At 45.0% G+C, this 12,608-nt stretch overlaps 1 protein-coding gene across 2 annotated transcripts in view; it reads right to left on the bottom strand.

Moving 5' to 3' along the window:
- Nucleotides 1-2,821: 2,821 nt before the first annotated feature.
- LOC127056871 (TRPM8 channel-associated factor 2-like) overlaps nucleotides 2,822-12,608 on the bottom strand; it is a 33,387-nt gene continuing 23,600 nt past the window's right edge. For both annotated transcript variants that reach the window (XM_050965210.1, XM_050965215.1), the window contains 2 exons: nucleotides 10,717-11,054; nucleotides 2,822-9,052 (listed from right to left, as the gene is read on the bottom strand). In XM_050965210.1, the coding sequence (XP_050821167.1) occupies nucleotides 8,798-9,052; nucleotides 10,717-11,054 (593 nt within the window). In that variant the 3' untranslated portion in view covers nucleotides 2,822-8,797. The remainder of the gene's footprint in view (nucleotides 9,053-10,716; nucleotides 11,055-12,608) is intronic.

Raw genomic sequence — 12,608 nt, 5'->3', positions numbered from 1 at the left:
GGGCTTGCAGGAGGCTCTGGGGAGGGTGAGGGAAGGGGTGGAGTGGGGGCAGGGCCTGTTGCAAAGCCTAGGGTTGAGCAGTGAGCATCCCTCACCACACTGGAAAGTTGACGCCTGTAGCTCCAGCCCCGGAGTCGGTGCCTATACAAGGAGCCACATATTAACTTCTGAAGAGCCACATGTAGCTCCGGAGCCATAGATTTGCCACCCCTAAGCTAGGCTATCAGTTAACACATGCAGGCCACCTGCCCTTTGTTTGTTTTAGATTCACTATGAGATAAAGGTGCATTAAGTTCCAAGATTAGTGATGTGCACTATATCAATAAAAAATGATTTGGGTGTGCAGACAAATGCTTATCCAGGGAGCAGGGTGAGTCTTCACTTCCGAAGAGATGCCAGAATATAAGGTAACACCTTCTGTCTGACACCATCTAATCACTCAGCAATTCTCCATGGGCCAGTTCTCAGCAATTGGCCTTTGAATGACTGCAGTTTAACAGTTGTTGTAGAGGTGTTGGTCCCAGGAGATGAGAGAGACAAGGTGAGTGAGGTAATATCTTTTATTGCACCAACTTCTGTTGAGGAGAGAGACCAGCTTTCGAGCTTACACATAGCTTTTCTTCAGGTGGGGATGTAGACACAGTGCTGGGATCAGAGTGCCATACCAGAGCTGCAAAATGCACAGACACTCAGTGCTTACATGTCTGCTGGCTGTCAGTGTCCAGGTGGTGAGCCACAGCAGCAGAGCATTTAAGGCACTCAGGGTTACAGAGCAGGAGGTGTCACAACCCCTTGCTGGTCTGGATTGCACCTCAGAACGTGACATTGGCATAGTAGAACCAGGACTGATGCACAGCCTGCTATTTTAACTGAGGTTTATACCTCAAATTCTGATACAACACTTGTCCATGATTTTCAAGTGTGGAGGCTGGGATCAGTTCAAAGAAAGGTTACAGTTTTATTATTTTCTGATTATTTATTTTGGGAAGGAAATAGAGTAAAGGAAAGTGTAAAGATGAGTAAGCAGCAGAAAAAGCAGAAGGAGCAAATGAAGGAGAGGGCTGGACACTTCAGGGCAGGTGGCTTTGGGGAAATTTGGTACTGGGAGTGTGCTGAGGTCACCTTTGCATGTAGTAACCAAGGCTGGTGGAAACCAGAGTGGGGGCTAATGCATTGTAGACACAGCTTGCTGAACCAGGGCTGCATAGCGTACAGACACACAGGATCCTGCATGCTTGTTTTCTGGCTGTTGGCATCCAGGCTGTGAGCCCCAGGCCATAGCCAGCCTGGTCCAGCTGTACTAATCAAGGGCAGAAAAAGGAAGCAATGAACTTGCTACTGAGGCTGGTATCAAAAAACTACTCACACCGCAGGCTCTTAAATGTCCTCTCAGATTGGGACAAAGTAAGCCCTGGTCAAAAAGCATGGGTGGGGATGCCTGATGCTCATTGAAGCATATCACTTTAAAACACTGGAGGAGAGAGAACAATAACTACAGATTATGGCCCCAATCGAGCAAAGCACAACACTAACTTCAAGCACATGACCTTAAATCCCACTGAGGTCTCTTTGTGTTATTTTCCAGTCTTCACTGGGGTTTGCAATTAGCCCACTGTTTACTCCTCACTCCAGATAATTAATGAAGGCTACACCTAATATGGTACTCTATGGTGCTCTGCTAGACACGTCTCCAAACTCAGGGCCTTATCCAAAGCCCAATGAAGTCAAGGTGAGTCCTTCTATTGACTTCAGGAAGAACTGAGTCAGGCCCACAGTAGTTTGTGATTTATCACTACCCTTTCCTTGCTTGTGGTTCAATCCTTCAGCTGGGCTTAAATCCACACACCAATATTTATATCCAAGACCATTTGGATTCCTTTAAAGAATGAGATATCATGAGACACCATCAAAAGCTTTCCTAAAATCCATACCCAGGACATCTATCACATTCCCTTCCTCCACTCACTTTGTAATTCTGTCACAAAATGCAAAAACTTGTTTTTCCAGCAAGATCTGTTCACTGTAAATCCATGCTTCCTCCTGAGGCTTAATAACAAGGCATTGAGGGCTACATTCACAAGGGGAACTTAGGTGTTGCAACACCTAACTCCTAGGCAACATGTCACCCAGTGGAATTCACAGCTCAAATGTAGTTAGGCACCTAAGAAACTTCGTGAATCTGCTCTCAAGGCTCCCCCCTGCATTGTATGGCGAGAAAGAGAGACACCTAAGAAAGGGACTCACAGAGCCAGCAAGCTACATTAGCCAATAGGAAATGCTGAGGCCTAAGCTCCACCCCTCAAAGGGAGCTAGGTTCACAGCCATGAACCCTTTCCTGGAGTTAAGTGCCTAAACCAGGTCAACCCAGTCTTGTCAAAAAGAGAAAGAGAGAGACATCCCACAGCCCAGGTCAAATCTTCTTGGAGGCTGGAGAGCTGGGTACAAGCCCTTGCGCCAAATTAGTCAGCGTGGGGATTTGAATGTGGGAGTCGCACATCCCAGGCAAATGCCCATCACGGGGGACAAACACTCTCCTGCTTTGTGAACCCCACCCAGGCTTAAGCTCGAACAAGGGCACTGAGCAACTTGGTAGCATCAGGAGGAATCAATTTTGCACCTACTGTCAGAAACATAGGTACCAACGGTTAGGTGGCTGCTAAGCAGGGGTTTTGAGGATCTCACCTAATGGGGCACTTAGGTGCCCAAGTCTCTTTATGGATCTAGCTCTGAGAGCCCTTGCAAATTTCCTTTAATTGTTTTGCTTTTAATTGCTTGTCATTCAAATTTTAAGAAATACAGTTACAGAAAATGTACTCTTGCCATCGATATTATGTTGTCATGTGTGTGTGTGGCACAGGGGAGATACAAAAATGCTAAAAGATGTTTTTAAAATGTTACTGAGGCAGCAAAGTCAAGAACTGTAAAGATAGGAAATGCCAGATTTATTGGTGCATCTGTCCTGTCCTGAATGAGGTCAGAGCCTGTAGAAAAAATAGTATATGATCATGTAATTAAAGATAGTGTCACAAAGCATTTGAACAAGAAGGCTGAAATTAAAGTTGACATTACTTGTAATAAATGATATACTTTTGATTAAGAAATCCTAGATTTAGAACCTAAATAGTGCCTGACAATGCCCCTTTATCACGGTGAGTAAATCAGTAAAAAAAAACAAAACAGACCCCTAATACAGATTTTATTTTACTTGTGTTCGCTAACACTTAATACTCTCCAGTTCCCATGTAACTATCTTCTTTCTGTTTTATCTTGAATGCAATAAAAACAATATAAAGAAGTAACACATACACAGAGAGCAGTGACTTTGACTATCTGATTGAAGAGGAGACACTGAGTTTAATAAACAACTATGAGGAAATAAAAGGGGAAAACTGAAAAGTTAAACACAAATTGCTGATGTTAACTACAGTAAGCAAAAGGTAACGGGATGAGAATTAATTATACAAAACTGTGACAAAGAGGAGAGGAGAGGGCAAGGGAACAAGAAAGAGGTGCCATGCTTCATGACTGGCTGCCTCTGAATTGTTTCAGCTCCGAGGATCCCATTCAAGTCTATTTCACGGGCTCTGCTGGAATCTTTCCATTGACCTTGGTAGGCCCTGGGTTACTGCTGTTCTAAACACCAGTGTCTTCGCAGCAGTGAACGGCTTAGAGGGCAATCTTGAAAAAATCTCTCTGGGTCTAATTAAAAGTCTGGTCATTGAAAGTGATGCTGTAACTTGTAAACAGTAAATGTGGAAGGGCCTTATTTAAAGTTGCTGGTGATAAGATTTTACAACAGGTGAATCTATCAGGAAATCACACCGCTTCCCCCTCACCTACACCTGTTTCCATCCAGAGAGATTACGAAGAGGAGAATCTCTCCTGACTTCGGTCTTAGAGAAAAACTGACTGTGACCCTAAATTAACACCGAGGAACATTCTTTATTTCTCAAAATGCCATGCAAAGAAATTGCATTTCCTGAAGGAAATAATTTGTTCTCTCTAGCAGAGGACAGTTTCATTTAGGGAATACTATAGTCAATTATTATTCCATCCACGCTGGCATGCCAGCTCTTGCTCTGCTAGATTCTAGTGTACTAGAACAAGGCATTGTTCCCTCTCCTTATCCAAATCAGGCCTCTGTCCTCTCTAGTCCAGCCGTCTGCTACACAGGTTTAAATCACTGATTCATCTAGCTTGTTATCCCATTGCCTGCACCCCAGAAAGGACCACGGGACCATCTAGTATCTCATTTCCCTGTCATATAGCGTCAGACCATAGCTCACTCTCAGCAAATATCCTAACTTCAGCCACAGCCACAACGCACCTGTTCAATCATCTAATTACATCACTTTCATTCCTTTGCTCTCTGCTGCCACTGGGTGGCCATTTCATCCCTATCGTGTATTATTTATTGCTCATTATTTATATTACCAGAGCACCTAGGCCCCCTAGTCCATAGTTCTAGTCAAGGACCAAAACCCCATTTTGCTAAGAGCTGTAGAAACACAGAAGAAAAAGAAAGCCTTAGATTGTAAGCTCTTTGGGCCAGGGACTACGTCTACACTACAGCAGTATGTCGACCTATGCTGCGCAACTCCAACTACGTAAATAATGTAGCTGGAGTCGACGTACCTTAGGTCGAGTTACCGCGGGGTCTACACCACTGGGGGTTGAAGTGAGAAAATCTCCTGTTGACTTATCTTACCCTTCTCATTGGGGAAATAGGGTGACCAGACAGCAAGTGTGAAAAATCGGGACGGGGGGTAACAGGAGCCTATATAAGAAAAAGCCCCAAATATCGGGACTGTCCCTACAAAATCGGAACATTTGGTCACCCTAGGGGTAAAATACAGGGGTCAACTGTACAGCGATCTGCAGTCGATTTGGTTGTTCTTTACTAGACCCACTAAATCGACCACCGGTGGATCAATCTCAGAGCGTTGATCCCCACTGTAATGTAGACCTGCCCAGGTATGAGACAAGAGACAACAGATGGGCACACACAAGCCGATGGGTGAGTACAAGGCAACAGTGAAACAGCATTGGTCAGTATGATAGTGTGTGATCTCAGCACACCACAACATGGGAGAAAGCACAAAGGTGATTGTTTGAAAATTTAACCAGGGGACGAGGGAGGCTGGAATCATGGGCCAATCAAAGATGGGAGTTGACATTTTGATAGCAAATGAGATGATAGGTATATACCTTGGGATATGCAAGGAAAGGCCTTGAAAATAAAGACCAGCGGCTTCTGTTTGATGTGATAGGAGCCAAGAAAGGGATGCAAAGAGAAGGTGACATGGTCAGACTGACAGACTAAGGAATGAGTTTGACGACAGTATTCTGAATGGAGATAAATGGGGCAAGATTGCATTTGTCAGGCCAGAGAGGATATCGCCATAACAGAGACACAAGACAATAGGAGACATTTGTGGATGGCCAGGAAAGACCATATCTTAGACATGCTTTGCAGAAAGAATTGGCAAGATTTAGCCATAGCCTGGATGTGAGGACTTACAGAGAGGATCAAGTTGAAAATGATGCCCAAGTTACAGGCCAGATAGTGTTGTTCACAGTGATTGAGAAAGAAGGTGTGGGTAGGACTTGGGGATAGATCCGGAGCTCTGTTTTAACCATGTTGAGCTTGAACTGAGAGCTAGAGATTCATGAGGAAATGTCAGAGAGACAGGCCTGGAGTAGAGAGGTAGATCTATGTGTCATCAGCACAAAGATGGTAGTTAAGTTTGTATTCGCAGATGAGATGACCCAGAGATAAGGTATAGAGGGAGAAGAGAAGGGGACCAAGGGCAGAGGTCTGTGGGACAGAAAGCTGGAGGGCAGATGAGAATACTCCAAAGGCCATGCTGAAGGAGCAATTAGAGAGAACCAGGAGGGAACAGAGTCACAGAACCCAAGGGAGGATAAAATTTTTAAGAAGAGTGTCAGAGGTAGCTAATTCCTCAAGGGGGATGAGGATGCAATGCTGGATCTCTGCTTTGGCAAGTAAAAAGTCATTTGGGACTTTCATGAGCACAATTTTAGTGGCATGCAAGGGCCAGAAGTCAGACTGGAGAGGGTCTAGAGGGAACTGGAGAAGAGAAACACCAAACAGGGGCTGTAAACAGCACATTTGATGAGCTTAGAGATGAATGGGAGTAGGGAGGTGGGGCAGCAGTTGCACAGGCAAGTTGGTTTAAGGGGTCTATTCAGATTTCACTTTCCCATAATAGTAATAATAAATCATAATAACAATATAAACTATGTAGATTTAGGGATGGTAAGAAACTGCAAATATGTAATATACATATACAAAGTATTAAAATACCTGAAGAGTGGTATGATATATAGATAATGTAATCTGCAGACAGCATAATTTCCCCTCCTTCCACTCTAATCCACCATACCTTAAACTGGTGGATTCCTTTCTATGGTTCTTGCCAGAAGTTCAAGGACTAGAATAATCAACAGGAAAATGGGGCAAACTTGCGTTGTACTTCTTAAGTTAGATTCACTTGAGTGAGAAGAACTGAGGCCATCGCTACCTGTGGCGTATGGTACAGAGCTTGGATTTATTATTAAAACAGTAGTTCATTCAAAGCTATTGAATGCTTTACAACCACTAAGGGGAAAAGCCTTGCTTATGTGCAATTTGCTTCTTGTCAAAAATTGCTAGGAAAAGCCTTGCTTATGTGCAATTTTCTTCTTGTCAAAAATTGCTAGTAAAGAATCTAATAGACGTTCCGGTGGTGTTGGCCTCAAAGATTTTTTGTTTCATATACCGTTTGTTGTTGAAGAATTATTGTACCTATATATTTTGTAGTCTGTCTGCAAGTGTGTTGGCTAGTCTCACAATCATACTGTAGAAATAAAATCAACTTTGATTTGCCAGTATCAGGAGGGTCTTTGTTGCCTTTTCAGAGCAAGGGACAACAGATCAAGAACAGACACTAGCAACCCATCTTTCAACAAAGTCAAAACTGACTGCATGAATGAAGCTAGTAAATCTATATTTAATTTGAACAGCTCACAATTGAACTCATTGGTTCTCAAAGGTTATTGGAAGGGTCAATTCTTTAGTCACTGGCTTTATTTAGTCTGAAGTTAATGGAGCCTACAGCTCAATTTTACTTTTTCCACTTCAATTCCTTAAAGGGCTATTCTCAACAGTGTCACAAACTTTTTCTGGACAGTGCATTGAATTGTTTCGATCCTGCTCCCTAAACTAGTGTTTCACAATAGCTATAAAATGTTCATTTATTATTTTGAGATCTGTCGCTACACAACAGTTTCTTCTTTTGTTGCTGCAGTCACCGACTGGGCTCCCTGCTTTCACACCGGAGGCCCAAGCTTGCACTTGGAGCACTTGGCAAAGCATCTTTGAACATCTGAATTCGACTCCTTGATGTGCCAAAAGGACTCTGATTTAGCCCCCATTTCACAGTATAGCATATATTGGCTAAAGAACAGATCTCTCTCTTTTGGTAAAATGAGATTGGTTAGTTTACATTTGGATTTCATTAATGTAGGTCTCCAAGCATTTCAGGTCAGACCCTCAGCTGGTGTAATTTGCCATATGTGGCCCTGCTCTTTTTTGGATTTTTAAGTCCATTTTTGGTGAGTAAAAATAAATAATCCCACCTCTTAAGCAAGACAGTCCTATAATAAAATGGACAGGATTTTGAGCAACTCTTTTATATCCATTCATATCTTGTCCTCTGCTTATACACTCACCAAGGGTGAAATTCACCGTCTATATAAGGCCAGCACAAAAATCTAAGCACCATGTAAACTGTATTTTGAGCCTTCAAAACAGGGTCAAAGTGGGATTTAAGTGTTGTCCACACCTGTGCTGAACTTCTGCCTGGAGAATGAGGGACAATGGTCTACTGGAAGAATATCTCAAATCAATATGGGAAAAAAAGAATGGAACGTATCTTTGGAATATGATGCAGAAGTCTAAGCCAATGCATTTTCACAGATGGTATCCCAGAAAATCAGGAATACATCTGAGATAGAAGAAAAATGAAGATCAGCAATGCACAACTGAAAGAAAGCACCAGTATTTGAAATCTCAGCTAAATGGCAATTGGATAAATGCAGTATGAGATCACTTGGTTTTAAGACTGTGGGTGTGGAACCTTATCCAGTATTAGAGAGATTAAATCTTAATAAGAACTAAGACCAATGAAATGTATATTGAAGGTCTAGCGTTACCTACATTAAAACAATAAACTAGAAGAAACCAATATTGTCTTTGCCATTGTTAGCAATAAGGATATGGATCTCTTTTGTGTAATCCCTGAGATAACCTCGTGACTAGTCCACCCATCTGCATGGAGAGACAGGTTCGGCAGGAAGTAAACCAGCAGGGATGAAATTCCCCCCTAGGCAGAGGGTCAGCACCAAGCCTATGCACTACTTAAGTCCTCAAAACACGGTTTACATGGAATTTGGGTGTCACATAGACCTTTGCTGACCCTCTGCATGGGGCGGGTGGGGATTTCACACAGAGAGCAACAAGCTATGGAATTCAGGGCAAAGATAGGGGAATAGTAAGTCCATATCCCACTGTCCAGTGAAGGACAGAGGTTATGTATATAAAATCAGAATCAGACTGTGTGTTGGCACGATCATAGAAACGTCAGGCTGGAAGAGACCTTGATTGATTATCTAAACCAGGCCCCTGCGCTGAGGCAGCACCAAGTATACCTGCTAGACCAGTGCAAAGTCTGATACAGCTTAAAGGAAAGGTAAGTAGCTATTGGATTAGTTCTGGAGACAAAGTGCCCAGACTTTATTTCTTCCCAGGTCTGTATAGCTTCATTGGGTTCTCCTCCCAGTTTGGTAGAGTAGCCAGTTCCAAGGAGACGTCTTCCTTGATAGGCCAGCCCCAGGCCAGAAAGAAAGGAGCCAGATTCTTGTTCACCTGCCGAGAGAACTTCTCAGCCCACAGGTTCATCTTGGAGGGGTTGTCCTTGGGGATGTTGGACATTTTCTGGTAATCAGAGAAGAGGAGGATGAAGGGTTCCCAGCCAAAGCCCTCCTGCAGCTGAGGGGCAAGGAGAAGGAGTGTTAAAAACACAATCTTGGTCCCCAAGTATATGAGACACTGTGTTTGATCCCACCTCAGGCAAAGCCTCATGATGCAATCTGCAATAGTAATGACCACCTCATGAATATGGAGACGGAACTCTTCACTGATCTAAATTTAACCTTTGTGCCTCTCACTTCACAGACATTCATTGTTCCTCAGTGGTAGACAGACAGTCTCATTTTAAAATGTTACCTGAAGATACATTAGACGGGGGAAAACCTATGAGAGTAACAAATCCTCATGGTTCAGGGCATAAGACAACATGCCTAAGGACAGGAAGAAACATCTCCCATATGCACATGATTATGTAATAGCCCAGAGACACAAGCTGCATTGCTAGCAGCAGCAACCTGGCTTCTTAGCCCCAGGAACTGCCCTGTAGCCCTCTGCTGACAGCTGCTAATATGTGCAGCGGAGGGTGATTTGCACAGAGGGAAGGAGAGGACTGTCGGGAGAGGAAGGTGGTACAAAGGCTGGGCGGAGGGGGTGGGGGGAGGGACAGGAGATTGTATGTGGGGCATACTTTGGCCTGGAATGGGAATTCAGGGGGTTGTTTTTAAAAATAAAAATAACTGAGGAATTAGTTCAAAGCAAAGTGGGGCTGGGCGTGGGCTGGGGATTAGGGTTAATGAGCAAAGTTAAGTTAAATTAGAGGTGACACTGGGATCATATAGAAAGTGTGTCATATCCTCTTCTCTTCTCTTCGGTCCATGTGGTATCTATTTAGATTGTAAGGTCTTTGGGGCCCAGACTGGTCTTATCATATATATGTAAGGCAACTCCAGGGCACTATACAAATAATACTAAATGATGGGGGAGGGCTTTAGGGTTTAGCATCTGGTGAGGCCACTGTCAGAGAAAGGACACGCAACTGGTTGGCCCTCAACTCTGATCAGTAAGGCAGTTTCCGGATGGGGAATGCTATGCATAGGCCCTGGCTCCTTCACCTCAGCAGAGAGGCAAGGAGATCCTCAGGGGCTCCGCTGACTAATGGCAGGAACAATACTGGCTTGTTTTCACTGCCCAGCTGTGGAGGGCCTGCCAGCACTGCTCCCCATCAGTCCAACCAATGGCCCCTCAAGGGATGGTGGGGGAGATGGGGAAAGCAGTTGTACTACAGCTCCCCCACTCTTATCTACAGTACTCACCTGGCCCCCACTACCTTAGTAACTGAGCACCTCAGTTGTTATGTCTGTATTCTCCTCACTGCACCCCTGTGAGGGAGGGCGGAATTGTTATCCCTCTTTCACAGATGGCACAGAGAAACTAGGACCCAGATCGTCAAAGGCATTTAGGTGGTAACCGCCTATTGAGTTTAACGTACAAAGAACCAGAGCAACAGCTCCTGTTTTCCTACCCAGGAGGGAGATGGGCTTTGCCACCAAGGCAAAGGAGCCGATGCTGTCTGCCAAAGTCCTGCAGCAGAGAGAGGGCCTGGAGAAACACTATGGCAGACTGAGCCATTCATGTGCTTGCTTTATAGACCTAGGACAAGTCCAGCTCCTGAGCAGATGTTTATGTGGGTTGCAGACTCCAGCCTGAGGATGTTTATCTGCCAAAGAGATCACTGACCACAATGAAAACACGCCAATCTCCAACCCCGCCTCTCCCATAGTTACCTGCAAGTACGTCTCCAGCGCAGTCCACATGCTCCAGTCCTTCAGCTGAGCCCCTTTCTCCAGATAACCTGTGACCCTCTGCTTCCGACACTGTGGCTGGAGAGCCTGGTGGGCCCTGTCCCTGGGGATCCCCAGCACCTTCTCATGCACATAGACAGACCACAGGTTGCAGGTGGCCTCAGTAGTGTGAGGGGGGAATTCCCAGCCTGCCCGCTGCTGGTTGTGTCCCAGCTCATGGATGGGGCCCCATAGGCCAGTGGCTCGCATGTGTTCCACATTCACCATCTCCTTCACCGAATCCAGGTGGCCCATGATGGGGTAGCCAGCGTGCATCCAGCCTGGAGGGAAGACATGGGGAGTGCTCACCCCAACACCAAACTCTCCGACATGCTTATGAAACACTTGATCACTATGGATGCTGTTTTATTAAAATATGACTAAGCAAGTCCCACCCATTTCCATGGGGCCTTTCATCTAGCTGAGGAATAAGGCCCACGGTACCATAGTTACCTGAGGACCTCACCATCGCTAATAGGTTTATCCGCACCACTCCCTTGTGAGGCAAGGCTGAGCTGTTATACCTGTTGTACAGATGGGAACCAAGGCACAGAGGGGTTGAGGGTATGTCTGCACTGCAATCACGGCATGCCGCTGCAATTCGTGTAAGTGCCCCCGAGATAGCTGTCATCTACCTAGCACAGGTACTGGCGCTGTGGGGCTGCACCACCCTGGGCTTCAGTGCGGGCTGCACAAGCCAGCCCTTGGGCCTGGATTATTACTCACACAGGTAACCCATGCTAATGTCTGTGCTGCTGCAGCTACACTGCTCCAGTACCTGAACTAGGTAGATGAACGATAGCTCGGGTATGTCTGCATGAACTGCAATCACACCCTGTAGATGCAGTCTCAGTGACTTGCCTAAAGTCACACAGGAAGGCTGTGGCACAGCAGGGAGACCCAGGTTCAGCTCCCGAGTGCCCTGGAAAATGCATCTTCCTGAAGGGTCCCGAAGCACTTCACAAACCACATACACTATCTATGTCTGCATTTCAGGGATTACTTCGCCTTTCACATGGTGTCACCTCCTGGGAGGAGCGCAGGAGCTGTTCAACAGCCCCCAGCAACATTTTGCAAGAGCTCAAGACCGGAAAAAGAGACAAAAACATTAGTCCATTAGAAACACCTGAGGAATTTTAAGTCCACAGAGTGTGATCACTGTAACTCGTAGCTGCCCAAGGTAACACAAGTTAAAACTAAGGTTTGCAACAAAATATTTCCATGTGACTTAACCAGGGGGTCAGGAGTTCAGCATTTGAGCACAGACCTGGTGCTGACTCTCTGCCCAGTAAGGAATTTCACCCAAAGTGCTGCTCTGAAAAGTGACACAGTAAAAACAGCCTCCTGAGGCTCCATATTTCACATCTAAGTGACTCTAGATCAGATGTGCTCTGTTTACAAGTAAAAACGTGCTCTGTTTTTTTCCCAGATGCCAATATTGCAACTCATCCTGGACTCAGAGTCAAGCTGGATTTCTTCCCTCTTTTCTATCATCATCAGCAATAAAGGTTCTACAGTTTAAATTCTTCCCTCAGTGACACCGCTGAACCTTATTTTCAGTAGGTTTGCACAAGTGTAACCACAAGGCCCTATCACTGAAATTTGAGCAACAATTCTATTGCTGAGACAGATGGAGGAACAGAATCCAGATTGCTCTCTCCAAACTGTACTGTAATAAAAGCTATGTAGTTGAGCATTCATGTCAGCAGCTCTGAGTCGGGCCAGGCCCAGGGAGCAGAACTGCCAAGTAAGAAGGGTTTGTTTTTACACAGTCACTTGTCAGAGTAGAGCTCCACTTTCATGCATCTGTGTAGTTTACAGAACTCTGACTCAGC

Source organism: Gopherus flavomarginatus, chromosome 1 (assembly GCF_025201925.1).
Source record: "Gopherus flavomarginatus isolate rGopFla2 chromosome 1, rGopFla2.mat.asm, whole genome shotgun sequence".
Taxonomy (NCBI): Eukaryota; Metazoa; Chordata; order Testudines; family Testudinidae; genus Gopherus; species Gopherus flavomarginatus.
The sequence above is the reverse complement of the archived record's forward strand: the minus strand, read 5'-3'. Positions and strand labels throughout refer to the sequence as shown.